Source organism: Drosophila eugracilis, unplaced genomic scaffold, assembly GCF_018153835.1.
Source record: "Drosophila eugracilis isolate 14026-0451.02 unplaced genomic scaffold, ASM1815383v1 contig_498, whole genome shotgun sequence".
In the NCBI taxonomy this organism is placed as follows: domain Eukaryota; kingdom Metazoa; phylum Arthropoda; class Insecta; order Diptera; family Drosophilidae; genus Drosophila; species Drosophila eugracilis.
The window spans coordinates 1953825-1980637 of record NW_024573369.1 but is presented as its reverse complement, the minus strand read 5'-3'; the positions used below and the strand labels follow the sequence as shown (position 1 = coordinate 1980637).

At 41.5% G+C, this 26813-nt stretch overlaps 6 protein-coding genes across 13 annotated transcripts; 3 read left to right on the top strand and 3 right to left on the bottom strand.

Annotated features, from left to right (window-relative positions):
* Positions 1-2833: 2833 nt before the first annotated feature.
* Positions 2834-3688, bottom strand: LOC108118092 (C-type lectin 37Da). The gene is made up of 2 exons (XM_017230645.2): positions 3577-3688; positions 2834-3459 (listed from the first exon to the last, which is right to left on the bottom strand). The coding sequence occupies exons 1-2, from the start codon at positions 3686-3688 to the stop codon at positions 3005-3007; spliced, it is 567 nt and encodes a 188-aa protein (XP_017086134.1). The 3' UTR covers positions 2834-3004.
* Positions 3689-4061: 373 nt separating this feature from the next.
* On the bottom strand, positions 4062-6955 carry LOC108118090 (serine protease snake). The gene is made up of 5 exons (XM_017230643.2): positions 6508-6955; positions 6039-6260; positions 5464-5781; positions 4956-5175; positions 4062-4698 (listed from the first exon to the last, which is right to left on the bottom strand). The coding sequence occupies exons 2-5, from the start codon at positions 6112-6114 to the stop codon at positions 4074-4076; spliced, it is 1239 nt and encodes a 412-aa protein (XP_017086132.1). The 5' UTR covers positions 6115-6260; positions 6508-6955; the 3' UTR covers positions 4062-4073.
* A 75-nt stretch (positions 6956-7030) lies between these two features.
* Positions 7031-8152, bottom strand: LOC108118091 (chromobox protein homolog 2-like). Its single transcript, XM_017230644.2, has one exon. It carries the CDS (start codon positions 8149-8151, stop codon positions 7210-7212), a length of 942 nt encoding a protein of 313 aa, XP_017086133.1. The 5' UTR covers position 8152; the 3' UTR covers positions 7031-7209.
* Positions 8153-8875: 723 nt separating this feature from the next.
* Positions 8876-10499, top strand: LOC108118066 (pyridoxal phosphate phosphatase-like). The gene is made up of 3 exons (XM_017230609.1): positions 8876-9279; positions 9411-9794; positions 9844-10499. Exons 1-3 carry the CDS (start codon positions 9211-9213, stop codon positions 10360-10362), a joined length of 972 nt encoding a protein of 323 aa, XP_017086098.1. The 5' UTR covers positions 8876-9210; the 3' UTR covers positions 10363-10499.
* A 95-nt stretch (positions 10500-10594) lies between these two features.
* Positions 10595-24750, top strand: LOC108118088. Of its 8 annotated transcripts, none has more exons than XM_017230637.2 (10): positions 10595-10690; positions 11717-11846; positions 19386-20066; positions 20381-20500; positions 20766-20846; positions 22035-22143; positions 22221-22480; positions 22799-22855; positions 23525-23792; positions 23851-24750. In XM_017230637.2, the coding sequence occupies exons 3-10, from the start codon at positions 19502-19504 to the stop codon at positions 24428-24430; spliced, it is 2040 nt and encodes a 679-aa protein (XP_017086126.1). In that variant the 5' UTR covers positions 10595-10690; positions 11717-11846; positions 19386-19501; the 3' UTR covers positions 24431-24750. The 8 variants fall into 8 exon arrangements, with proteins under 8 accessions (XP_017086126.1, XP_041675168.1, XP_041675167.1 ...); XM_017230638.2 differs by having other exon boundaries at positions 10629-10741; positions 11722-11846; XM_017230636.2 differs by having other exon boundaries at positions 10629-10741.
* Positions 24751-24915: 165 nt separating this feature from the next.
* Positions 24916-26754, top strand: LOC108118095 (kelch domain-containing protein 3). Its single transcript, XM_017230649.2, has one exon. The coding sequence runs from the start codon at positions 25210-25212 to the stop codon at positions 26401-26403; it is 1194 nt and encodes a 397-aa protein (XP_017086138.1). The 5' UTR covers positions 24916-25209; the 3' UTR covers positions 26404-26754.
* The last annotated feature ends 59 nt before the right edge of the window (positions 26755-26813 follow it).

The window sequence follows — 26813 nt, the reverse complement described above, 5'->3', positions numbered from 1 at the left end:
AATAATGGTCAAAATACTAAATGAATGAAATACATAGGATTTAATTGCTTTTTCGTGCCTTTCGTGCTAAACTCGTGAGACGACACAGAAATCAAGGTGGTTGCTCATCTCTTGTTTATGTTTTGGTCTGCAATGGCAACCATCTTAAAATGACAGCCATCTTGAAATAAGAACTTAGTCCTCCAGAAAGAAAAGTTGCCTGCTACATTTTCTGTTCGCCTGGTATCTGAACTCTCAAAATTGCCAATTTGACGAGGAAAAATTATTTTTTTGATCAAAATATCAACAAATTTTGGCTAGCTGATGCCTCTAAAATACCAGGCGAACAGAATCGAGTAGTAGGTGGAAATCGCTATTTTATGAGCTCCACTTAGGGATGGCCATGTGAGCAGTGGTATTCGACACGATCAAATAAATTACATGGGAACTTAATAATATTTCGTGACTATCGTGCTAAACTCGTGAGACGGCACAGAAAACAACGTGGTTGCTCATCTCTTGTTTACGTTTTGGGCTCCAGACTAACGGTTTCCATCCAGACATGAGTGACGCTTAGGGATGGCCATGTGAGCAGTGGTATTCGACACTATCGAATGAAATACATAGGATTTAATTGTTTTTTCATGCCCTTCGTGCTAAACTCGTGAGACGATACAGAAAACAACGTGGTTGCTCATCTTTTGTTTATGTTTTGGTCTGCAATGGCAACCATCTTAAAAAGGCAGCCATCTTGAAAAAAACAAAGCACACATAAAACAGTAGCTGCTTGCTGCGGTTTCTGTTCGCCTGGTATCTGAACTCCCAAACTTACCAATTTGACTGAGAAAAAATTATTTTCTGATCAAAGTTTCAACGCATTTTGGCTAGCTGATGCCTTTAAAATACCAGGCGAACAGAATTGAGTAGTAGGTGGAAATCGCTAAATTTATGAGCTCCACGTAGGGATGGCCACGTGAGCACTGCTTTTCAACACGACCGAAGAAATTACATGGGACCTTAATAATATTTCGTGATTATCGTGCTAAACTCGTGAGACGACACAAAAATCAACGTGGTTGCCCATCTCTTGTTTATGTTTTGGTCTGCAATGGCAGCCATCTTGAAATTTATAAGCTCCACTTAGGGACGGCCTCCTTAGTACTGTTTTTCGACACGACCGAATAAATTACATGGGACTTAAATATTATTTCGTGCCTCTCGTGCTTAAGTCGTGACACGACACAGAAAACAACGTGGTATACCATCTCTTGCTTATGTTTTGTTTTGGTTGGGTTTCAAAATGGCAGCTGCAAATGGCAGCCATTACAAAAAGTACAGTTACATGTGCTTTTTCAAAGTAAACAGATTTTGCTTGCTGTGATTTCTGTTCGCCTGGTAGCTGAACTCCAAAAATGCACCGATTTCAACCAGATTTGTGCCACATTTGAACGAATTCGGGCGATTTTGTGAAAAATACCAGGAGATCATAAACACGTAGCAAGTGTATTGCCTATTAGCTTATTTTTGAGAATTTGCTTGCTGTGGTTTCTGTTCGCCTGGTATCTGAACTCCCAAAATTACCAATTTGACTGAGAAAAAATTATTTTCTGATCAAAGTTTCAACGCAAATTGGCTAGCTGATGCCTTTAAAATACCAGGCGAACAGAATTGAGTAGTAGGTGGAAATCGCTAAATTTATGAGCTCCACGTAGGGATGGCCACGTGAGCACTGTTTTTCGACACGACCGAAGAAATTACATGTGACCTTAATAATATTTCGTGCCTCTCGTGCTAAGCTCGTGACACGACACAAAAATCAACGTGGTGGCCCATCTCTTGTTTATGTTTTGGTCTGCATGGCAGCCATCTTGAAATTTATGAGCTCCACTTAGGGATGCCCACGTGAGTACTGTTTTTCGACACGATCGAATAAATTACATGGGACTTTAATATTATTTCGTGATTGTCGTGCCAAACTCGTGATACGATATGGTAAACAACGTGGTTGCTCATCTCTACTTCATGTTTTGGTTGCAAAGCAACGGTTGTTTCTAATAAAAATGATGGCTACCAGTGGCAGCCATCTTGAAAAAGTTAAATCTCGTAGAAAACAGAAGCTGCTTGCTGCAGTTTCTGTTCGCCTGGTATCTGAACTCCCAAAATTGCCAATTTGACGAGGAAAAATGACTTTTCAGCGACCAATTTGGTCGATTTTGTGAAAAATAGCAGGAGATCATAATCGTTAGTAGGTGGACAGGTGGCAGCTGAAAACAAAAAAAGCAGCCTGCTACGGTTTCTGTTCGCCTGGTAAAAAATCGAAAACCAACCAAAATGACTGCGTAAAATTTCAAATTTGAGCCTCGGTGGGGGATGTGGCAAAACTAAATACCAGGCGAACAGAAATGCTAGTTAGTGGTACCGTGACCAGATGGCGCTTTAGTACACGCGATAAAATTGATTACTATAGCTCCATCTATGTGTTATTATCTTCATGGGAATTTTTAAAATGACAGCCCAAGAGTATGTTATACTTAAAAATCCGAAGCGTACATTCTCGTAATAGAAATGGTATTCATTCCAGATAAAGCGCCATCTATTTGTGTATTAAGGCCAATGTTTCAAAAGTCAGCCCAAGAGTATGACATACTTTAAAAAACCAGGAATTGTCTTACAAAAAATTTAAAGCCTGGTTTTGCGCTTCGTATTGAATGTCATAGTTTGTAGCCATATTCTAGGTTTTGTTTTCCTGATGCATTTGCACGCCGCAACATCGGAATTCCTAACATTTGCCGACAAGACTTTTCCTCAAAAGTTTTAACCAGTTTCGCAAAAATCTTTAAATTTTGCATAATTGTTAATTAGTCAAAATTCGCTATTATTTTAGTACTTACTTATATTACATTCAGGTGTGAATACCACAATTTAACAAAAAATTTAATTATGAGCTCAACGAGCTTTACAATTTCTTTACTTATTTTTAACAAGCTTTTATTTAGTAATAGATTAACACCTGGCGATAAGAAAACTACCATTTAATGTAGGTAAACTTGAAAGTTTTGGGCTCTGTCGCCTCACACACATATAGCATCTGGATTTTGCAGTTGGCATCGTTGATCATTTCCCGGGTGGCGAACATGTGCACACAGTTCTCGTTTCCGCCGTAATTGTCCGGCATTTGCTTAGGCCCATTCCACGGGGCATATGTCATCGGTCGCCCGTTGGACATCCAATAAAAGGCGCCTTCGGTGCCCAGGTCATTGCCCGATATCCAAAAGTAGTCGTTGTTCTTAAAACCCTTAGCCTTCATGTACTTGATCAGCGCTTCCATTTCTGGTTTGTCCTCAATGGAAGCCAAATGGGCGTTCATCATGCGGCAAGCGCCTGCCGCTTGAAACCAGTTGACCTTGTTCATGGGTTCGATATAGTAGTAGTTGTCACCAATCCGTACGAAAGGCGTGGTGTCAATCTCGGAGGGAATGCCTGAAATTCATAAAAATTACTACGATATATGATGATAATTTTAAGCAGGGTATTATATTAGATAGTGAAATATCAAATCTAGCACAATGCAAAATAAATTGCATAAAAACTACTTACCATTATATACTTCGGTGCGGTAGTTGGTAAAAATATTTACATCTGGTAGATAAGCCAACGACGAGGTCCAGGCACTTGCCAGAATGAGCAGGAGCGTGATTGTGTGGAACATCCTCTACGGTAAGCGTACAGAGCTCAATTATCCGGCGTCCGTAGTTGTGGACACTTATATGTCCCCCAACTCAATGGTGTCTCCATTTCGGACAGCTGTTCATTCAATAGAAAGCAGCTGAATCAGCCGATTATTCTATATAAGAAATTCGATCAATCAATGAAACTGGATACTGAGAAAAAATGATTCCAGGAGTCTTTAAGCTGGTATAAATATTTGTTTGTTTAAATCTATATTATTGACAGGCTAGCAAGTGTATACGATAAGCGATTTTTAAACTTAGTTTGCTGAACCTTTCTAAAAATCAAAATATTGATTAACTTAAATTTTGCAATATTTCTATTTTAACTGATTTTTCTTATCATCCTAAAGTAAAAAAAAAAACTTAGACCATTGCCCTAAGATCGAATTCAGGACTCGTTATCTCTTTGGGATTCGAGGAGATAGATTCCTGCTGCGCTGGCCACACAATTCCCTCAATCCAATCGACAAAGCTGGAGACCCTGGTGTACACTGATGGCGGTCCACTAGCGCATCCTTGTCCCAGCGATGTGATGCCCACTATGTAACTCAGTGGTCCCTCTTGCATGAGTAGCGGTCCCCCAGAGTCGCCCTGGCAGGTATCTTTCTCGCCGGATATATCTCCGGCACACATCTGAGTTCCCAGCAATCCTTGGGCCAATTGATCCACCTGGTAGTGAACCTGACATTCCCCGTTGCTCACGCTCAGCAGCGGCACCTTTAGTAACTGGGCAGAGGAGAGACCGGCGAAGCTGGTCTGTCCGTATCCAATGGCCGTGACCAACGAATTGGCCAGCTCCTTCTCCGTCCAAATGCAGGTGGGTTTTAGTTCCGGCTTGGCCGCAGTTTCCAGCTCCAGCAGCGCAATATCATTGTAGGCGGTACTGGCACTGTATTCCGGATGGACAATAATACGGCGGATAGAAATATCTTCGCCCTCGACCAGGGTTAAATTATCGCCACCGAGTCGAACTTGGCTGGGAGGTTCACTGAAGAAAAATAAGACATTATAAGTAAGCTACTCAACGTTTCTTAGGATCACTAATCGTATAATGTCAAATAAGATGGCTGGACGGGTGTTCAATTTAGATATTTTTTAAAATTCTAAGCTTTCTAATCTAAAGAAACTATCACTGAGTTCCCGCCACGGACTCTGATTCCATTATAACAACAAACAGGAAAAAAAAAACCCAAACAAAGCGAAAAAGCAAGATTGCTATCCCAGCTCATTTAAGTGCCAGCTTACCCGCCCAAGTCGACACAGTGAGCTGCCGTCAAAACAAAGTTGTTGGCGATCAGGGCGCCGCCGCACCGATAATAGATCCGCTGATCAAAGTTTGAGCGCCAACCGAGTGCTGCCATGAATGGGAATTCCCGTGGACGGGTGGGCATCCCGCCCACAACCGATACCACGAAGGTCAGGTCATTCTCGTTGGTCTTCTTAACGTTGTTATAGTCGTAGCAGGCTGCAAATAATGAAAGGGGAAACCCTCATTAGTCATGGATTACATCACGCCAAAGCAAAAAAAGTGGGATAATCATAAAGGCAACATTTAAACCTGTTTAAAACAGTCGTAATCTGAAGATATGTGTAGTGTTTTCTTAAGCAAACGATTAAAGTTTATTGTCTTGTGACATTTGAAACAAGAAACAATTTATCAACTGACAGGCCTTAAGTTATGTTTATAAGTTGGAATATTCGGAAACTTTAGGCAATTAGTAATTTTTGCTTTTTCTGTTTCTGGATTATTTACCCTGCAAACTAGATCTTGTAACCAGGGGTGCTTTAAAGGGATTCCGTGTTGTCGGCAGTGTGGGTGGCGCTTCGGTGGTAATCTTCGGATGGAGCTCTTCCGGTTTGCAGCACACAAAATGATCGAACCTTACAAAATAGCAAGTCTTAGGGGATTCACGTCTATCCAGCCATCCCTTCAGGGCGGTGGGACAGTCCTCCATGCGCCGGCAACTGCCCTTCGATCTTTGCGGATCGTCAAGATAGCACTCATCGAAGGAATCCTTGGGAAAGGTGATAGCTCGTTGCAACTGCGGATTTATAGCTGGTGTGGCCTCGACTACGATGAAAAAAGTACCATTAGGTCAGAAATATATATGAGTCACTACGATCTAGAAAATCCCCCAAAAATGTTCGAATTTAGCTGATTAGTCTAGGGTATTCACCTAACTTACGTGTAACATAAATTTACATCACATTGCGTTTTGGATTACATTTAATTTGTTAGGAAAGCATATATTTTAAGCCGAATGCATGAGTTTTAGCTTTCTTTTTTATGATTTTACGCCATAGACCCATTAATAAAGTTTCTCTCACCTGCCAGCAATGGCAGCAGCACCAGGAGTTGCACATACACACAGGTGGATGCGGAGATGGGACTCAGACTGCTCATCCTCCGTTCTTGATCAGCGCCAGATGCGGACTGCAGTGGGGTCAACACGACGATTGGCGATCCCAGATGGGAAAGCAGAAACCAGCCGGGCAACTTCCAACTTCCAAGTGCCAATTAGCCGAAAGCCAACGACACACTGAGAGAACCTATTTAAATAATTCCAAAATCGATTAGTTGTTAAAATAACATTTATTTGTTAAATAAATAAACTTTTAAGGGAATTGAACTCAACGTAATTGTAGTAGAAGCTGTTCACTGGTAGTGATTTAATACAAGGCACATTTATATAGTAATTACTGCGATACGGTTTAATATTTTCAATTATAAGGTGTGACATTTTCGATCAGTGCTAAATTATTATTTGCAAATTTGAGATCAGACACGCGCTCTTACTCTGGACACATCCGAAATTAAAAAATAATAATAAAAAAAAAACAAACGATGGCTTTTGTTTAAATCCCAAGCTGTATTATCTGTCCAGATGGGTCTTGACATTTGTGACACATCATTTGGGCTTTTCTGATAGTAGCCAGAATCGAAATGAAAGCAATAAAAACAAAAACAACCGGTTCTCTCGTTTAATTCACTTATTCACTTTGCCTTGGCTCATTGAACTTGACTTATTTTTTTTTTGCCAGCCTTAGCAGCTTGAATGAATTCTGATACATGTGCTTGTTATTATTAGTTAACGTGCCTCGGTTTGTATTCTAACTAAGTAGCTGTTCTAACGCGGACTCACTTAAGGCGCCAAAATATTCTAATAACTTGGAAGCTTGTGAGCAAATCACGACTGGTCACACGCCATAAAAAGCTTTTTTTTATGGATGTGGAAAAACCGTTTACCTATTTAGTTACAGACTTACAGACTATGATTTCCATTGTGATCAGGTAGGGACTAATAAGGGACTATCGCAAATCTTATAGCCTCGAGTTCGAACAGTAGTAAGGATCCATCCGTTTATCTAAAAACAGTGAACGCCTGCGCATGAAGCGCATTCCAGCGATCCTCTCCACTGAAAGCTCTTTGGCTTTTATTTGTATTTTACCTTTAGCCTCTAGCATAACATTTAATATACGAGTCTAAGACTTAACACTTCACTCAGTCGACCTCTTCAAAGACTGAAAATACTTAATTATTGGCATAGGGTAAGCATGCTTGATGTCGTCCAAAGGCACAGCATCCATCGTCGAGCAATCCTTCCAAGTGACAAACAATATAACAACATCGCGAACCTTAAAGCTGTGGTGCACCTTCTCCAGCTCCAGACCGCGCCTCACCCCAAAGGGTTCGGTGCACGGTGGCATTCTCCAGGCCTGTCCAGATGCACTATCTGAATCGCTACTGGAGCTTTGTTCAGACAGAGCCCGACCTTTTGTGACCTGGTCGTTGAGCTGCATCTCTGAGAACGACGTGTCCACTTCGCTGAGGCTAACTGCCCCAATTTGTGGTTTCATGAGCGATTGTGGTGATTCTAATTTGTTTTCAAGTGGCTTCTTCGACTGCCCCTTACTGTTTGACACCGAGCCGCTAAGTTCACTTGCTTTTTGTGTCGCTGGCGCTGTGTCCAAGGAAGGCGATGGTGGTGCGGCTGGAGTCTTATCATTCTTGAACTTTGATTTGCGTCCACGACCGCGACCCTTCGAGTTTTCAAGAGACTTCGTCACATTTGCGATCCCGTTTCCTAGATCCCGATACAGTTCAGGGGCCTTCTTGCTGCCTGAATCATTTCGCTGCTTCTTTCCTTTGGACTTCTTGTTGCTTCCCGACGCCACCTGCTGATTGCGGCTAAAGAGCTCTGCCTCGAAGTCAGCCAGCAGTGTAGAGCAGTGCGCCACTCCCTCCAGGGGCTCCCAGCTATTATCCTTCTCCGGAAAGCCCAACCATTTAATTAAATACTGTGGTCGTCCGCGTGCGAAGCGCTTTCCAATGATCTTCTCCACTATAAACTCATTTTCATCCGGAGTAATGGGTTTAGAGGTGGAGTCATTTTGTTTTTCCGGCGGCTCACTGGACATGTTTGTTCTTTTAGCTGGCATCACGCGAGAAACAACAAAACAAAATGCGGTTAGCTTCGGCCCTGCCAACGATCTCGAAATAAGAACAGTAGGAAATAGTCGGAGGTCGCTGGAGTATTTCGATCGAAACACCAATCAATATTAAAGTCAATATAGAGGTATACCTCTTATTGATTTAGTTATAATAATAAAAAATCATCATAACAACAATTTTTTTTAAATATATTTTCGAACTGAAGTGGAATGTGATTATCCAGCCCTAGTGGAAGTTAATTTCAACGATCTGGCAACATGAATCCTGACGCCATTTTAGATTCTAATTTTCGCGGTTCGCCATTTATTTTTTGCGGCGCTGGTACTTTTAAGTTTTGTTTCTCGCTAAACTTATCATATCTTCACAAAGCAGTCAGCAGACCAGGAAATCATTTTCCAATGCAGAACTGATCCTTTACGCTTCACTGTCGCTGGATGAGCTGGATATACAGGATACTGTCCAGGGAAATGTGGACCTGATAGAATTAGTGCGTAGCCGAGGACAAATAAGATGGACCAACAATGACGTACAACGAATACGTCGAGCTGTCTTTCATTCTGGAGCTGGGCAAAGTGCATCATGACCACATGTTTCAGGAAACTTTTTATCATTTTTGTCTTTTAGAATTGCTGCCACAGATTTCATTATGTGTCCTTGGACGAAATCAAATATGTGTGTACCCCATGAAAATAATGGAGTATATTGAGAGCGAAATGTATTCCAGCGGCTAGGAATTTTCTGGATTCTTAAACTTGGATATTAATATGAAGACGCTCTACAAGCGGGAAAACATCAGCTGAACAAAGAAAAAATATTTGGAGTAATATGGTTATAGAGGGAAAGGCAGATCAGCAATAAGTAGGAAATCGTTTTGCTTGTCTCTGATTTTTCTTTCTGTTGAGACTGTTCTATCTCGGATCATTGACGCCTTGCGTTTAGGTGCTAATTCAGACTCAGTATCAATTCCATAGTTTCTCGGCTACACTTTTCAATTTGCGTTTTAATTTCTGCTGTCGCCATTTACCGACGTTAGTTTGTCGACGACCATGTCTACGACAACAACTTTCTCAACCAGCACACAGATTGGAGATCGGATTGCAATGGAGGGCAGTAGGGTAAGCCGTTTCTGCCGTGTGTATGTACATATGCATGGATCTATTTCATCAAAACCCATATTTAAACTATGTATTACTTTAAGATCTGTTTGATAAATGTATCTCGGAAAAGGCTAACAAAATACTTTTAGGTCGGACCACAGCATCTTTTGCAGTTGAGCGAGGATCAGAGGCGTAACTTTGCCGACTCCTTCGACTCAGTGTTTAGCGACATAGATGGGGTCCTGTGGACCATGAAGGACTCGATTCCAAATTCCGCCGAAGGATATGCTGCTCTTGAAAAGAATGGCAAGCAGTTGACCTATGTAACCAACAACAGTGTGCTCACGGAGGAGCAGCGCATAAAACGCTTTGCCGAGATCGGGATGCAGGTGCTACCGGAGCAGATTTGGCATCCGGCAAAGTCAATTGTGGCCTATCTGCGTGGCATTGATTTCCAGGGCCTTATCTATGTCATTGCCAGCCCATCTTTTAAGACAGTGCTGTGCGAGGCAGGATTCCAGTTATTGGACGGGGTAAGTATCACCGAAAATCAGTCAGTTAAAACTCATCTAATCTCCGCAGCCCAATGAATCCATTGAGAGCAACTATGCTAGTCTGGCGAAGCACATTTTCGACCAGCAGGAGGTGCGTGCCGTGATTATTGACGTGGATTTCAACCTGAGCTACACGAAGTTGGCTCGAGCTCATCAGTATCTCCGGAATCAGGAATGTCTATTGATTGGAGGTGCCTCCGATATCATGCTTCCTGTGGCCAAGGATTTAAAGATCATGGGCCCGGGATCCTTTGCAAATCTGCTGATGGATGCCAGTGGCAAAAAGGTCATCACACTGGGCAAGCCAGGTCGCCAACTGGGCGACCTTCTCGTCCGTCACTATAAGATCGATCAGCCTAGGCGGGTACTCATGATAGGTGACATGTTGACCCAGGATATTAGCTTTGGCCGCCAGTGTGGCTTTCAAACTCTACTGGTCCTCAGCGGCGGATGTAAACTGGAGCAGCTCATGGCGGAGAAAGATCCAAGCCGGATTCCGGATTTCTATGTGGACAGCATTGCCGACTTGGCCCAAGTTATGGGCTAAGCACACGTTTCTTCACGTTTATATTTCCATCACTTCCATCACATTTAGCTATCATTTATTTTGAAAGATATGAGGAGATAATCTGTTACTAATTTTAAATTATTTGTAACTTATATTCAAGCGCTCATTTATGTGTACATTTTGAAAGCTTCTGTTTTTGTGTGACCATTGCAAATGTGAGCTTTCTGGGATATTCGCCTTGCCGCGCTAGCGGTCACACTGCTCATGGCTTTTGGTATTTTTGGCCGCGCAACCGCAAGCCGAGTCTGGTCAGTCGAAAAGCGAAGTTTGAACGAAACGGACGGCGAAGCAGTTGCTTTTGGAAAGGGTATTATCCATTATCCCCGTGTTTTCGTTTTGTTTTTGCCGGCATTTTGGCGTAAGTGTACGCGCGCTACTTCTTCCTTTGCCCGCGCCCTTCCTCTATTCCCACCCTTTTTCGTAAGTGACGCGCGCACTAACGGTGAAAATATAGCGAGTGTGCAATTTATTAATATAAATAGCGCGTAATTCAATATACACACACCTATAGACTTTGTTCGCAGACTTGTGTTGTTTTCCCATTTCTTTTTTTTGTATCTTTTCGAGTGCTTGTTGCTTTGCTTTTTGTTTTTGCAAGTGTAGAACAAAAAACTAAAAAGTATAATTGTTTGAAATTTGAATGGAAGTGCGGGAGGGAGATGGCAGTATTCGCTGATCAGCTGAAGGTGAACCAGTTGCTGTTGTTGTTGTTATTGTTTGCTTCATTTCAAGTGCAACCCTTTTGTCTCTATCTCATTCTTCTATTGTCATTTGACGTAATGACGTCACTGAGCCCGATTTAGCGATCAGATGACTCAGTTACACTGAGAAAAATAACTTATGTCACTTGAATATATTTTGTTTAATTCATATTTGTTTGTTTACTATTTAGATAAATAAATACAAAGAATATCAAGATAACAGTACTTTGAAGTTGCAACATTTACCTATTAATGTTGCATTCACTTAGTTTTTGTACTGTGTACCTAAAAGATCGCACACCTTGTCAAGCTCTGACGTCAGTCAAGTATTTTTAGAAATGCTCCAAAATGCTAAACAATTGATGACTATTACTTACAGAATATTAAGAGAAACAACAGCAGGGCAAGGGCAAACAATAAACAGAGCAAATATCGATGTCAGCGTTATCAGTTGATAGCGAGAAATTGCCCAACTCCCCCTTTTTTCCACCCGCCCCCTGATAAGATAAGATAAGCATTCATTCCTCCGCGTGTTTCGCATTCTTTTTTTTTCTTCGTCGTTTTTTTTTTTGCGCTGTGCATCAATCAGAGTTCTGTGAAAAGTTGTTAACAAACACGTTCATTTTTTTTAGAGTAGTGGAATAAACCAGCAGAAAAAACATAAAACAAATTAAGCAAATAGAAGTGACCGAAAAGGAGAACCGGTTGCAAATCAAGTGGCAAATAAAACACGTCACTCTTCGTTTGCCGATCTAGCAACAGGTGAGTCTAATGTCTAATATCTAATGTCTACTGTCTGCTGTCTGCTGCCTGTAAAATGCGGGGGAATGTGGGTGGTAATGTTATTTGTTGTACTTTCACCCTTCCGGCAACGTAATGAGGGCTATTTATAAAACTCCACTCAAGAGTCAGGTCTTGAGTTTTTGTTACTTTATTTGACCATTTTTGGTCATTTTTTTTTTACACAATTCACTAGCTTTCATTGGCTGATTAGATAGTGATTACTAATATAATTAGCCACAAATTATAGTTAGCTACTTAGGTTTAGTATGAGAAAGATACTGGTAGCTACAGATGTTATCTAAAAACAACATAGAAACATAATGACAACCGCATTGATTTCAAAACGAAAATGGTTGTGGTTTTAAGTGTTTTCAGTCTGAAAACTTAAATAGTATTCCCCTCGAAAATATTTAGTATTCCAAAGAACTTGATATTTAAATTTGAATTCGTGCATAAAGCCATTCCGTTGCGAGGGTATCATAAACAATTTGCTGCCGTGCTGCATTTGAATTTCAATTTGAGCAATTTGAGCGGCAAGGCTAAGTGAGAATAACGATATTGACCTCCTTGAAACTAACCGAACGATTACCCTTTATGAGTTTTGGGATTTGATATTTTTATATATGTTAGTCGTATATTTTGTACATTTTGTACTTCTTTTGATAACGATATTTGCGTTCTTTGTAATTTACTGAGTTTATCTAAATCCATTTCCGCTTTCAGTTTATTTGCCCATTGTTTTGTCCCTCTACTTCATTTGTCTGACCTGCATTTCCCCATTTTTTTTCTGTATTTTGTTGTATGTCCGCTGTTCCAGTTGGTGGAAATTTGAACAATTTTTACGAGGCTAAAACATTTGGTTAACAAAATGTATACAACAGCCAGAAACAGACAGAGAGAGAGCAGAGTGAAGAAACCGAAAAAAGCGTGAGAGAAGTCCAAAAATGATCTCATTCTACTCGTTTGGCTGTGCAGATTATTTATTGTTGCTTACTTAGCACAGTTTCCTTTTTTTTTGGTTTTTGTTTTTCTTTTTGTTATTTTTCAGTTTTTAATTTGGGGCCATTTTGGTTGCACATTCTGGAAAACTTTTAAAAACCAATTGGGATTCACAGAAGAAAGCTGAAGGAAAACCTAAGATGCAGTTTCTTGCTTTTCAAGTACACATTTTTATGAGTTACCATTAAATTGCCTGCCATCATTTGGATTTTAAAACATTTCAGATGCAATTAAAATAATACATGTAAGGCCTTGATTAACCGAATATAATATTCATAAACTTAAGAACACTTTTAAAAAATAAATCTAGGGTAATGTTTATTGTTCTTATTTCGAGAGTTTATCAAGAAATGAATTACCATTCCGGCAGAGTGTTGGCCAGACACCTTTTCACTTTTTTTTGGGGGGGGGAATATATAGATAGATAGACAGCCGACGTGAGACCATCTGCTCTCATTATAATTATCTGTTCGATATATTTTCGCTGCCCGGTGTGTGGTTCATTCAACTTGGAGTCCCGGCCCCTTGTCCGACGGACTCTCCCGGTCTCTCGGTCAATCGTCCGGCTCTGCATTTAAAAATAATTTCCACTGTTTCTCGTTTTGATTGTAGTGCTTCCTTCTACTTCTACTTCTATTTCTTTTTATTTTTGCTCTCGATCTCGGGGCGATTTTTACATGGATGTGAAATGAAACGAGGCGTGAGTATGCTGCTGCGACTGGTGTAAAATGATATGGAGTTGTCAGTGGGACGACTGGGAATTCAGCCTCATTTTATTATTGCCGATAAACAAATGCAATTTGAGATGAGCCCTGTGCGAATTTCACCCGTCTTTCTGTGCGTTTGGCGGCATATTTGAAAGTTGTTTTGTAATATTAGAGGGCAGGGGGAAATGAGTGAATGGATCTGACCTGGATCTGAATGGGGTTGCAGCTCGTACTCAGCTTCTATTCGACCTCTCATATCTTTTTTCATTCAAAATGCAATTTTTTCGAAACGGTTCGGTATCGGTCTTGAAGCGGTCAGTAGTTCTTTATAGGACTTTTAGCTGTTTTTAAAGAAATATCTATTACTACTATTCCGCGATTAATCACGCATTTTATATCAATTTCTATTTTTGTTAATTCTGTAATGCATCCTCGTTTCCAATCATTAACCCCAATATAGGTCACCTAATGACGCCTTAATCAGCCTCTAATCGGCGCTCCTTCAACAACAACAAAGGCAACAACAGAGCTGGCAAACAAAAGCGAAACCACCCACCACTGACACACTAAGAAACTTTGCCCCCAAAAACCCGTAAGAAAGAATCCAAAAAGGGGTTCTTACAATGGGGTTGGAAATATGGGAGGAAGAGGGGACTTCTTCCACCACTTGTAAACTGCATTTTCGATGTGTGTTCCGTGGCCATAAAACTGTCCGACTGGCCATATTGCCAAGGCGCTCTAATTTATGGAGCACCACCCAAGGCACCCAAACCACCAACCACCATGGTTTTGTTTAGCGAGGGAGGTAGGGTGGTGGTCTTGCTCTGAACTTTGCCTCGCTAATTCCAAGAATATTGCCGGCTATTGTGTAACCAAAAGAAAAGCCGACTTTTCTTTTCTTGCGTGCTTGAGTTTGCTCATGGTCTTTCACTTATTATTAATTGCATTTCGAGTACGCAGATGTTGGGGTGTTGTACTTAAAAATTGATAGAAAAACATCTTGACGGTCTTCATAATTGGTTTCATGCCTAATTTCGAGTTATTTTTAGGCATTTAATAATGGTACATGGTTGTTCGTAGTTAATTTGAAAGTAATAATAAAATTTAATCGAGTTAAAGGTAATGAAATATTCTGCATGGCCAATTATTTTGGTTTACTAATTCAAAACTACTTCTTAGGGTATTCATCAGTCGATTATATTGAAGAACTGATAGGAAAATTTCAATTCCGTGCACAGAGGGCATAAAAACTAGAGGAAGTTGAGGAGGTGGGGCACTGGTCATTTGCTGGCTAAAGGGAATAATTGGAACCCACGCACTGCATCAAGTAGTATTGATCCGCGGCTAATTGATCAAGTGATCCAATCATGGAATTCCAAATGACTGAAGATGGAGGGTTACATATGACGCATGCCATCGATTTCGAAAACTGTGCCCAAACAGAACCCCAAACATTGCATCAAACTGATTCTAGGCAGAGAACATTATATTCTTTTCGTCGCCCACACAAGAAACTCAATGATTATAGTTTGTTGTTTGCCATCTGACGAAAGATAAATAAATCTTGCAATCTGAGTATAAATATTCTTCCAATTTGCGCAACTTTTGGGGGGAATGAATCACCACCACCACTCGATGATTATTAGTAAGCACAGACAAACTGACGACAGGAAACAGTTTGCATTTTAATGATCTCTTAGAAGGAAATCAGCAAAAACCTAAGAAAAACATGTGAGTAATGCCACCGATATGGGGGCAAGTTTTGGTAGAAGCAACTCTCTCGCTTAGAGAATTTATTACCCAAGTCGTGATATCGACTTGCTCTTGCTTAAGCTCAGATTGTTTGCTTTGAAGGTCAACTTCTGGCTTCGCAACTTGTTTGCCGATTTAAATAATCAGAGAATGCCTCAGATATTGCGTCACAGGCAGATAAAAGTCATCATAATGAAATACTATACTATATATAAAGGCGGCTGACGTCACCGCTGATTTGGGCTCTCCTCGAGAAATCCCAACCGCGATGAGGTTCGGTCCCAAAACGAACTCAATTAACCGAAATGGAAAAACAATTCCCGACGACTAAATGTTATTCAAATATGCTAATTCTGATTGAGTTTTTGTATATTCAAATTCGATTGCCAGTTAAAGTTCACGGCAAGAATTCGCTTGAGGTCGAACAGTATCTTTTATAAAATTATGAACTTATATTCCTGCAAGTTTCTTTCTTGAAATTACAAAACATTATATAAAATATAACCTAAAGATAAATAAGATAAAAACCTTTAGAAAATATCTAAAAGTACTCAAAAAATATTCGAAATCATCTTAACTGATAAACAAAATCGAACAGCAACTTTATGCTTTCTCTTTGCAAATTTTATGCCATTTTTTGTTTGTTGTTTTTTCTCAAATAAATTGCCCAATTTCTCACCCACAAGACTTCGTGGAACCTCCTTCAAAAATATTGCTACAAGAATTTCCAAATTGTTTTATAAACAAGTGAAAGAAAAAAGCAATTTACCGCCAGACAATTGAGGCATTATGAAGGCGGAGGCGGTGGCGGAGGCGCAGGGTGAGAACTAATTTTCAAATAATAACCTTGACACGAAACGAAATTATGAAAATGTCCAGAAATGCTGTTCTTGGTCCATTCGAGTATGTATATTTAGAGCTCGATGGGGCAAGATGCAGACGTCTCTATAAATTCATTGCTTAATCGGAAGCAGGCAGAACACATGGGACATTCGGTCTCATAGAGGTTGAGTCTTTATATATACCTTCCTATCTTCCTATCCAGTGGGTCAAACAAACGCAGTTGATTGTCAATTAACCATTAAATCAACAAAGCCTGATCGAATCACGTTTCCAGCTGTGAGTCACTAAATAAGTACCCGAGTTTACTTTAGTTTTTACTTATTTCGTATGTCGAACGAATCGGTTCAGAAAACTTTGACTTTGAGTCACGTTCGCCCCTTTGGCTAATTGCGACAAAGGGAAAATTAACTGAAATTATGCGGTAATTAGCTGTTGTTACTCTACAGTATAGTAGATAAACCATATAGATTATACACCCTCTGAATATGCAATGTGTGTTTGGTCTGGGAAAATAGTGAGATGAACTTGGATTTTGGGCTGGGCAATGAAGGATCTGTCTATGTAGTAGACCGACCCCACGCGAAAAGGTGAACAGGAAATTGCTGGTAGAAAGGTGTCTACATATGATGTTGTCTTGTGTGGGCCTCGGACAACCCACCTTCTGGCTGAGTTTGCCTGGCTTGGTCCACGCCTCACTTAAATGGAGCACTGTGAAAAAAACTGGACTTCAATGGGAATTTACATTCTGTGTTTGTAAAACTTTGACAAAATGGAAAGATTTTGAAAGGAAAGAGGAAGGACTGGAAATACTTTTTAGAAGGCAGCTTTGCTTTTGTTAAAGTTATTATCCCTTTTAGTTTTTAGTGCATAGACAATGACAAACTTTATTCCTAGCAAAAGGCTATAAAATAACAGCAATTTCCGCAGCTAATAATACTCTTTCAAACGGTAACAAGTCACGAACTGAGTCAAATATTAGCTACTCTCCAAGTTTTAAATATATATTAACACAAAAAGCAAAACAAATGCAATTTATTAGCCATATTAAAGCTTAAATTGTAATCAATTTGTGTTAATTAAGAGTGAGTCAAAGTATTTAAGTGACTTGAAAGTGTTTTAAGCTTAACAGATGATGAACAAAAAGTACTTAAATAAGTATAAAAGTTAGAATAAAAATATATATATTTATATTCTTTGTTTTTTTTGTAATTAATTGGAAGTCTATTAGAAAGCGTATTAAAAAAAAGTGGTTTCTGTGTGGGCTGCGGAGGAAACTGCTAACGGAAATTGCTGCCTGGGTTTTCTCCTGTTCAAAATGTGTTTTTCTTTTTTGTCCAGCCAAATATGAAATTTGATTTTGTTGTTGTTGTTGTTGTTGTTGTGTCTGTTGTACAATGTACAATGTATATATACATATTGTACATATTTTTTGTGTCAAGACACGTGACTGGGGCTCTGTCAACCGTAAAGGGTTTTTCGCTGGGGACCAAGCCCTATGCCCCTTCGGGAGTTACGCATCGCCAGGCACTTGCGATAGGAGGAATTTCCATTTCAGACGACGCCCCAAAGATCGGCGAACTATAAAAACAAAATGCCTAAAAAAAAAAAAGAAGGTAGGAAAAATGTGGCCCAGCGGAAGTGAAGAAATGCATTGGCAAAGGGAGTGTACTTTACCATTTTCGATGCAATTTATCTTTTCATATTTATTTTGCTTTTTGTTTTAATTGAAATTGCAGACGGCAAATAATTTCCGGCCGTGAAATTCGAGTGGTGCACCCTTTAACGACAAAACTCGAGAGGGAGGAAGCGCTTTAATCTAATTAAGTGAATGGGATGAATGGAGATCAAGTCTTATCTACATTTTTGAGACTGGCAGGGAATCGAAAATGCAATATTGGTTGTCGAAATGAGTCCAAAAATGTATATTTAAATATTATTAAACTTTAATAAGCAGCTTAATCATGATTTACCCTCCCATTAATCATCCCAAAGTAACTATTTTTACTCTACTAGTAATCGGTATAAAATAATAACAACTTCTGCCAGCAAAAGCTGAATACATTAAGTTGACTAATGTCATTGTTTTGTAATCCAAACATATATACCATTCGAAATGGGTTTTCCCCTTATTAGCCAAAAGTTTAGTTTCCATCTAATGAATTTTCACGCTGTAGTGTTCGTTTGGGACCCGGAATTCCAAGAACTGGCATTTGGAAAATGTAAATTTTCATTTCCTCTGCATTTTCCTGCTTGCCTTTCGTCCTTTTCAACGGCTCAGTTCATTCGCCTCTCCCTTCCCTTGGGGGGTTTTCAGTTTTTTTTTTGTTTGTCTTATGCAAATTTAGCGGCAGGTCAACCCCCGAAGGAAACCCATTTTTCCCAGTACATTTTCCGCCACCCTCTCCCCTTTCCTAGCCCACCAATTTGCCATCTCTTTGGCTTTTCCCTGGGCGAGTTCAAAAACCTTTTTGTGGCTGTTTGGTGACATTTGGCCGGAAGTTGGCTTTTGCCTTTAATTGAGGGGGGTGGCAGGTGGTTTCCCCAAACCCCTACTTCTTCCCCTTTGGTAGCCCTCATTTATATGGTTGTCATGCACTTGGCGTTACCAAGTTCCTATTGATTTTCTTCTACTGGCGCAGTTTGTTTTGTTTTGGTTTCTTTTATTGTTATTATTCTGTAGGCCCGAAACCAAGTCACTGGGTCGCAGTAAGCTGCCAAAAAAGGGAGGTGGGCTAGCGGGTAGGGGCTCTGGATTTATGACACCAATTATTTATGAATTCTAAATTTGTTTGGCCCACTGCCAGACAGACAGCGAAAGAAGCCCCGAAATCAGACGGCGTCGCAAGGAGTCGGAGCGGAGGGGGGAAGAAGAACAGGTAACATTTGATATGACCGACGGGGGTTAAAGAGGGGAAAATATGGAAATGCCACTGACTGTCTAAAAATATAGATACAGTGGAGGTCCTTTCAAAGGTCAGACCTATATCTTTTTACGCCAACAGTATGAGAATTAGTTAAGATTGTAAAGTTAGAAGTAGAAATTATTTAAGAAATTAGTTGAGAAATTAGTTAAGATGGTGAAATTAGAAGTAGAATGATGATAGATTGCATTATTAGGTAGAAAAATATCTACTTTGCCTATAAATATTTCACTTTAACCACGCTCCACTGTCCCACAGTCACTAATGACAGTCGACTTTTGCTTTTCTTTCGCCAGCACCAGCAAGTTTGGGCTCAAGGACGTCGCCGGAGCAGCGAAATCGTATCGGATCGAAGGAGCAGCACAAGTTCCAGGTGTAAGGAGCAGGAGGAGCACACGGCGGAGCACACACCATGTCGGAGCGCAGGAGTCACATACAGATGGCGCCGCCACCGCCGCCCCCCAAGCCAAACAAATCGCAGACAGCCAATGGAAATGGGAACGGCACTGGCAACGGAATCCTGCCGAATGGCAATAAAAACTATAACAAAATTGTCGCAGGCCAAGACCAGGAGCCGCTGGCTCAGAACTCGAGCGGCGTTCAGAGGAGCCAGTCGCCACCACGCACAGAACAGGTTGTGATGACGCCCCGCGGTAAAACGGCCAACAGTACGGTGATCCTCATCGAACGAAAGCTAGTCGATGAGATCAACGATCGGGTCCATGTGGCTGGCGGTGATCACACGGGCATCATTATCAACAAGGACACGGTCGCTGGACAGAAGAGTGCCAGCAAGGCGGCCGCCTTGTCATTGGAATTCCGAGTCTTTCTGGTCAGCGCCAATACGGGCAAACATTCACAAGAGTCGCGCACCCTAAGGTTCTGGTTCAGGGATTGGCTGACCAATGACGAGAAGCAGGCCCACATCGCCCAGGACTTCTTCAAGGAGCTAGTCAGTCCGCAGGACTTTCCCAGAGGTGGGTTTAGAATGCTTGAAATGTTACAGCTTACAAGGATGGAAATTTAAATCTCTCCAAATTATGTTTTTTAACGAATTTATGGAATTTTGCTATTTTTAGTTTTTACAATTATAACCTTTGATAAGAAACAAAATGTGTTGTTTCATAAACAAGCCAAAGTTTTACTCTTATCTCGGTCTTTGTTTTAATAGAAAAACGCAAATTACTAAGCATTGTTGATAAAAACAAACTTAAAAAAAGGGAATATAGAAAACAACAGATTAAGTAGCTTAAGTTTGCTTTATTTTTGTTTTTAAATTATTATTTTTCAGATTATGTGGGATTCATAAAGAAGATAATGAAGCTATTGCAGCACGGATACTCGGAGATCCAGTCCATTGAGATTGAATTACGCATCCTGGAGGAGACCTCCGCTCCACCCTCGCGACCACGTGAGTATCCTCAATTCTTTCTTACAGGAATGTATAAAAAAGGAACTTGATATTGCACATGTTTAAGCGAAAATCAAAATGATTTCTTCTGAGATTTAAAAACTCTATTAAAGTCACCTAAAACACTTTAAACTGTGCAAATCAAGTTCCAAGTCTTACATACTTCTCCGAGTAAACTGTACCATTCAAAATTGACTTCTCATCTGAACTATGTGACTTCATCTATCCTCTGGGCTGTGCGGGTGGTTAATTTTATGGCGATCAGCCCGGGATGGGTACATCATCTACTGCTACGGCGACTGCAACAGGAAGTTCGAGGAGGCGCTGTTGGCGCAGCGGAAGACAGGTGACGGCGACAACCTGATGAAGGCCATTTGGCTGGACATGTACACCGAGCAGCTGAGCGCCAGGCGGAAATGAGGGGATTTTCATTCTATAGAATCCCCGATTCCAGTGCTCCAATGCTCCAGTGCTCCCACAACTAATCATCTAATCCGCTCAATGAACTCCGTTTTGTATCTGCTTCGTTGCACTTCTTCTCTCCGCCAACCTTGTTGTTCGTTGTTCGTTTTTTTTTTGTTGTTCGTTTTGTTTTATTTTTCTTTTTCGTACTAATGCACGCACTAAAACACTCACAACAAATATGCCTAAAATATATTTAAACAATGTGTTGTGCACTTCAAAGACATAAACAAAAAACAAAACAGAAATGTACAAAAGCGAAATAAAATAAAAATAAATAAAACTATAGGTTCCTTAGGTGGCTTTGTATTACCAATTACTGCTTGTCAAGCTGTAAGTGCTAGCCAAATCAGAAGGATATCGCTCTCTTAATATAAAACCCTTTCAAAAGGAAGGCAATCTCTATTATCAGATTGATTATCTGCTTCGATTTCTGCCAGCTTTCCATCCCACAATTATGGCTCTCTAACTGTCATAATAAATGTAAAACTGTTAAGGATGGAATTTGTTAATTCAAAACTGTAAGCTAGAGGATCTCAAACTATTGCTTTCAGTTCTCATAGAACTGTTTTTAAAATGTCTGCTTTTAAAATTATTATAAAGCTTAACCGACATTTGACCTTAAACTTGTTAGGAACCACAATTGACAAAACTGTTTAAAACTGTAATTTAGAATTTCAATAGCGCTGTTCGCCCCAAGCTTTTATTTGTCGTTCCCATTTGAGTTGTGCTTCCCAAACTGCCGCCTGTGTTATTTTCAAACCCACCAAAGCATACCCAACCCATCAGTTGTCCTCAAAATGCAGTCGACACCTCAAGAGCCCAATTTGTCTGCTGTCTGCAATTAAAATGCGCTGCTTGAGCACTTAATTGACCGCCCTGCCAGCCGTGTATTTATGTGTGTGTGTGTGTGTGTTTATTACTAACAGACACCGCCTAACCAGCCACGCCCACCGCTCAGAGTAGATGTCATTGCCCGCTAACAGAAGACCTGGCTAAATTAATAACCATTGGAAATAGGAATCCTAGACATTTACTTTATTCATGTCCTTCTCTTGCATTTCTCCCGTAGTTTCCCTTGAGGAATCCCAGTTCGAATCTCCGCCACTGACCCAGGAGAAGGTGCTGGAGCTCATTGAACAGGCATATCCCAACCCCGTGTCACCCGAGGACCTGGCCAAGTGAGTGTTTTAAAATATATTAAGAAATATCTTGAACTTCTTTTGGAATCCTACTAAAATCTATTCTTTTTTCCTAGGGACTATGGCTGGACTGAGCAGGATGTCCTGCTGGTAATCAAGTCGCTGCAGGAGCGCGGTCTGATCAAGTCAATGGAGTATAACGCGTACACCCGCATCCATCACGAGGACAAGGAGATTAAGGTGGTCAAGCAGATGCCCACGATCGCCTCCAACAAACAGCCCACCATTGCCATCATCACGGCCCAATATTGTGAGAAGCTCGCGGTGGATGCTATGCTCGAGAACAAGGAGACGTTCGTCCGATACACAACAGTCGGTAGGTTCAGTTCAATAACGAAATGACACAATCGCACGATTTGACCGATTGCTAATATCGATTGTCGATTGACGTTGGAAAGACTCGTTGACTACTCCCCAACTCTTACTAATCGAACTCTTGCCTAACCATCTCTTCTCTGTTTCTCTTTTTCCCTATCTGTTCCCTACCCTCGACTACGGTGGCCAAAAAAATATATGCATCACCATTACCGAATGAATTTGCATACAATTTTGCTGATTGTTTGCTTGCCTGCAATAAAAAAAAAACATTTCACCTTCCCCTGAATCAAAAAATGTAAACCAAACCATGTAACAGATTCCGATCCCAATCTAACGAACTCACTCAGAAAGTCCAAAAAGAAACGAAGATTCGGTAAGCTAAATGTCCAGAATCCACATCTAAATTCAGTCGCACATAAAAAGCAAGGTTAAGTTCATAGGCTTAAAAAATAAAAATATATCTTACTGTGTCTATCGAAATACTAATACTAAATAGTAAAGCAAGGAACAGGAAACACTCTCTGGATGGGGGAACATGGAGCGTTCGCATCTATCGAGTGAGACCTGTTATCAAATGACTTGCCATAAACTTGAATAGAAAGAAAGTTATGAACTTGGCCTAGAATAATTTGATTTGTTGTTAGTTTCGTGTCCTGTTTTGTGTCTGTGTTGTGTTTCGTCGGTTTTTTGTTATATTTTATTTGGTTGTTGTTATGGTAAAGGATTGTCCTAGGATACATGACCTTCAATTGTACATACAAACATGTAACTATCGTCATCAGACGGATTGATTAACTCCGTCACGCACTTGGTTCATAAAATGGTTAACCATCGATTTACACATCTAAATTTTTCTGTATTGGGTCACAATAGAAGATTTGATATCAAAAATGAATTATATACTTTTTTATAATTTGATTTGACCCTCATCTCTTTTCATTTTCTGATCTCAATTTAATTTGGTGTACTTGTATATTATTGTCCTGATCGTGAAGCCACTATTTACCACTCAACTAACCATATCTTTATCTATATTCCATAGGCGAATCGAACGTGTATACCCTGGGCAATATCGGGGCGCACAGGATCGTGAGCACTAAGCTTCCGTCGGTTGGCAGTAACCGGGAGGCGATGACGGCGACGGGCAACACCACCACTCGCCTGTTGGGCACATTCCAGAAGGTCGACTTTGTCTTCATCGTGGGCGTGGCCGGTGGCGTGCCCCACTACACAGACTACAAGAAGCACGTCCGACTTGGCGATGTGGTCATATCATATGTGGACAAGCAGAGAGCCTTGATTAGCAATAGGTAAGAGGATCGCAAGTAAACATTTGTAATTCCTATTAATCCTTTATTCGTCCTACAGCAAAGAGAAGCCGTATGTGTACTTGTACAAGAGCGGCGATGATGTGAAGACCTACTTCCCAGTAAATGACTCGCTGCAGCAGATCGCCGAAAACCTGCAGGCCAATATGCAGGTGAAGCGGCCTTGGGAGGACTACCTGAACCAGGCCCAACAGGCGCTGGCCCAGAAAACGGAGGCTGACTTCAATCGACCGGATGCGAGGACGGACAAGTTGTTCATGAACATCGGCAACAATGAGGTTATCGAAGTGGCCCATCCCATTGCCGCTGATGAGGTGGACGGCGTCAACAGGCTACGCCTTCACCTGGGACCAATAGGATCCGGCAGGGATCTGGTGAGAAGTGATGATCTGCGCACTCAGTTCGCCAAGAAGTACGGCCTACTGGCTACCGACGTGGAGATGAGCAGTGTGCTGGACAGTATCATCGGAAATTGCAGGGAGAGCTTCATTCTGGTGAAGGGAATCGCCGACTACAAGGACGGCACGTCCACACGAAAGTGGCAGAATTACGCAGCCATTTCGGCGGCGTCGGTGGTCAAGTCGGTTATCTGCGGCATGGACGCGCCAACGAATGTCTAGGAGGCTGCGGGGCTTCGAACCCTCGATTTATCCTCCATTCCCCTCCCCAGCAATCCTAGCATTTGATTTGCCTCCGATTTTCGTGTCTTTTTTTTCTAGGGGACGGACCTTGGGACCGCCTTTCGTAAACCAAAATGTGCATAGATTGCATCGTATATAACGTATGTTCGCGTAATATTGTATTAAATGATTTCTTGTTATTTATTTTGTTATAACTTTTGTACTACAATCAATCTAATTTACACACAAACACATGACGTATATACACACATATATACAGCAGTAAATAAATATCGCAACTAAGCTTGCAAAAACTAAAACCTAGTAATCTTTTTTAAGAAGTTATGATTTTATTTTTAACTTGAAACAGTTTTACTTTTCGGAATGACAGCTTGAACTTACGCGGCAAAGTGGATTTTTTAGTGTTAAATCAGTGTGTCAGTGGAAGTTGAAGGGAAAAAATCAGTATCAATAACTGGTAACACTGGTCGGGCAAATTCAGACTGATTCAGGCAGAAAAAACAAGCAGAGGCTATTTTTTTTAGCAGCGAGCGTTTGGTATCAGCGTTTACACCTGTGTGGCCTTCAATCGCTCGCACCTGCGCCCGCACCGCCCATCCCTCCCCCCGATTCCTGAAATAGCGACAACTGCGGCGCATTTGCTTTCCTTTGTGTGTTTTGACTGTTTCGTCTGTTTAAGCCCAAAAAGCAAAGAAAGGCCCGTAGTCACAACTCACAGGCATTGGTGGTACTTTCTGCTGCTTAAACAATTGGCCAAAATGCTGTGGACCGTGCATCTGGACGGTGGGCCGCAGCGGGTTAATCACGCGGCAGTGGGCGTGGGCGACTTCATCTATAGCTTCGGCGGCTACTGCACTGGATACGATTATCGCTACAACGAGCCCATCGATGTCCACGCCCTAAACGTCCATACAATGCGCTGGACATTGGTGCCCCAGCAACTGGACGCCGATGGGGTGCCACTGAAATATCCGCTGGTACCCTTCCAACGCTACGGACACACAGTGGTGGCCTACAAGGAACGCATATACATCTGGGGTGGTCGCAACGACGAGAACCTGTGCAATGCAATCTACTGTTTCGATCCCAAGACGGCCCAGTGGTCAAGACCCCAGGTCACCGGCTGTCTGCCGGGAGCACGAGATGGCCATTCGGCCTGTGTCATCGGCAACAGCATGTACATCTTTGGTGGCTTCGTGGACGAGATCAATGAGTTCAGCAGCGACGTACACTCTTTGAACCTGGACACCATGGAGTGGCGCTATGTGCAGACATTTGGCGTGCCGCCCAGCTACAGGGACTTCCATGCGGCAGTTGCCTACGAACAAAAGCGCATGTACATCTTTGGCGGACGAGGCGATAAGCATAGTCCTTACCATAGCCAGGAGGAGACCTACTGCCACGAGATTGTCTACCTGAACATGAAGACCAAGGTTTGGCATCGACCATTCACGGCCGGAAAGGTGCCAGTGGGGCGGCGTAGCCACAGCATGTTCGTCTACAACAAACTGATATATGTCTTCGGGGGCTATAATGGCCTGCTGGATCAGCATTTCAATGATCTGTACACCTTCGATCCGCGCACCAAGCTGTGGAACCTGATAAGGGCCAACGGCAAGGCGCCGACCGCGCGTCGAAGGCAGTGTGCCATTGTGGTGGGCACTAGGATGTTCCTGTTCGGCGGCACCAGTCCCAGAGGTGGCTCTTCCGTCACGCAAGCAGCTGCTTTACCCACTCAGGAGGCAGGCGGAGTTGTTCCTATCGGCGTATCGCTAATCGACTATAGTGATCTGCATGTGCTCGACTTTGAGCCCACCCTGAAAACCCTGTCCACCATGGTGGTGTTGAAACACCAGATGGACATCTCTGGGCTGCCAAGGAGCTTCCGCTCTGATCTGCAGATGCTGACGCAGCCGAACAGTATTAGCCGGCCGATCAACCAGGCCGGCTAGCATCCAAAACCCTAAAGGATAATCCAGAGTCGACTGCCACACAAAAAGAAAAAAACGGAATGGGGAGAAAAAACATCACGGAGCCACTAGTCCGGTTCTTCGTATTTGAAACCATTGGAGGAGCAAGCTCGAATTATGTTTGTGAGAGAGATGGCGTAGGGAGGCGAAGAACCTGAGAGAAAAAGAGAGAGAAGCCCCAGTAGTTATAAAGTTTTAGAAACTTGCTTTTGGTACTTCTGATAGCTGCTAAATAATACACAATAATACTGATTATGCGAATGATATTATAATAGAGATGTAGTTCGTAAAACATTTATAAATCGTCATTAAATAAAATCTCCATTAACATTATCATCCGCTTTTTGCCAAAAAAAATCAGCATACGAAGTAATATATTACTTAGAAATCAT

What these genes read in the sequence shown, in the direction of transcription:
- LOC108118090 (XM_017230643.2), bottom strand. Translation starts at nt 6,114, where the DNA reads ATGAGCAGTCTGAGTCCCATCTCCGCATCCACCTGTGTGTATGTGCAA. An exon ending in TACAAGATCTAGTTTGCAGG is followed by an intron (nt 5,176 to 5,463) that starts GTAAATAATCCA and finishes CATTATTTGCAG; the next exon opens with CCTGCTACGACTATAACAAC. An exon ending in CACTGTGTCGACTTGGGCGG is followed by an intron (nt 4,699 to 4,955) that starts GTAAGCTGGCAC and finishes ATTTTTCTTCAG; the next exon opens with TGAACCTCCCAGCCAAGTTC.
- LOC108118092 (XM_017230645.2), bottom strand. Translation starts at nt 3,688, where the DNA reads ATGTTCCACACAATCACGCTCCTGCTCATTCTGGCAAGTGCCTGGACC. An exon ending in CCGCACCGAAGTATATAATG is followed by an intron (nt 3,460 to 3,576) that starts GTAAGTAGTTTT and finishes TATGAATTTCAG; the next exon opens with GCATTCCCTCCGAGATTGAC.
- LOC108118091 (XM_017230644.2), bottom strand. Translation starts at nt 8,151, where the DNA reads ATGCCAGCTAAAAGAACAAACATGTCCAGTGAGCCGCCGGAAAAACAA.
- LOC108118088 (XM_017230637.2), top strand. Translation starts at nt 19,502, where the DNA reads ATGTCGGAGCGCAGGAGTCACATACAGATGGCGCCGCCACCGCCGCCC. An exon ending in TCACCCGAGGACCTGGCCAA is followed by an intron (nt 22,144 to 22,220) that starts GTGAGTGTTTTA and finishes CTTTTTTCCTAG; the next exon opens with GGACTATGGCTGGACTGAGC. An exon ending in AGAGCCTTGATTAGCAATAG is followed by an intron (nt 23,793 to 23,850) that starts GTAAGAGGATCG and finishes TTCGTCCTACAG; the next exon opens with CAAAGAGAAGCCGTATGTGT.
- LOC108118066 (XM_017230609.1), top strand. Translation starts at nt 9,211, where the DNA reads ATGTCTACGACAACAACTTTCTCAACCAGCACACAGATTGGAGATCGG. An exon ending in TTGCAATGGAGGGCAGTAGG is followed by an intron (nt 9,280 to 9,410) that starts GTAAGCCGTTTC and finishes AAATACTTTTAG; the next exon opens with GTCGGACCACAGCATCTTTT. An exon ending in GATTCCAGTTATTGGACGGG is followed by an intron (nt 9,795 to 9,843) that starts GTAAGTATCACC and finishes TAATCTCCGCAG; the next exon opens with CCCAATGAATCCATTGAGAG.
- LOC108118095 (XM_017230649.2), top strand. Translation starts at nt 25,210, where the DNA reads ATGCTGTGGACCGTGCATCTGGACGGTGGGCCGCAGCGGGTTAATCAC.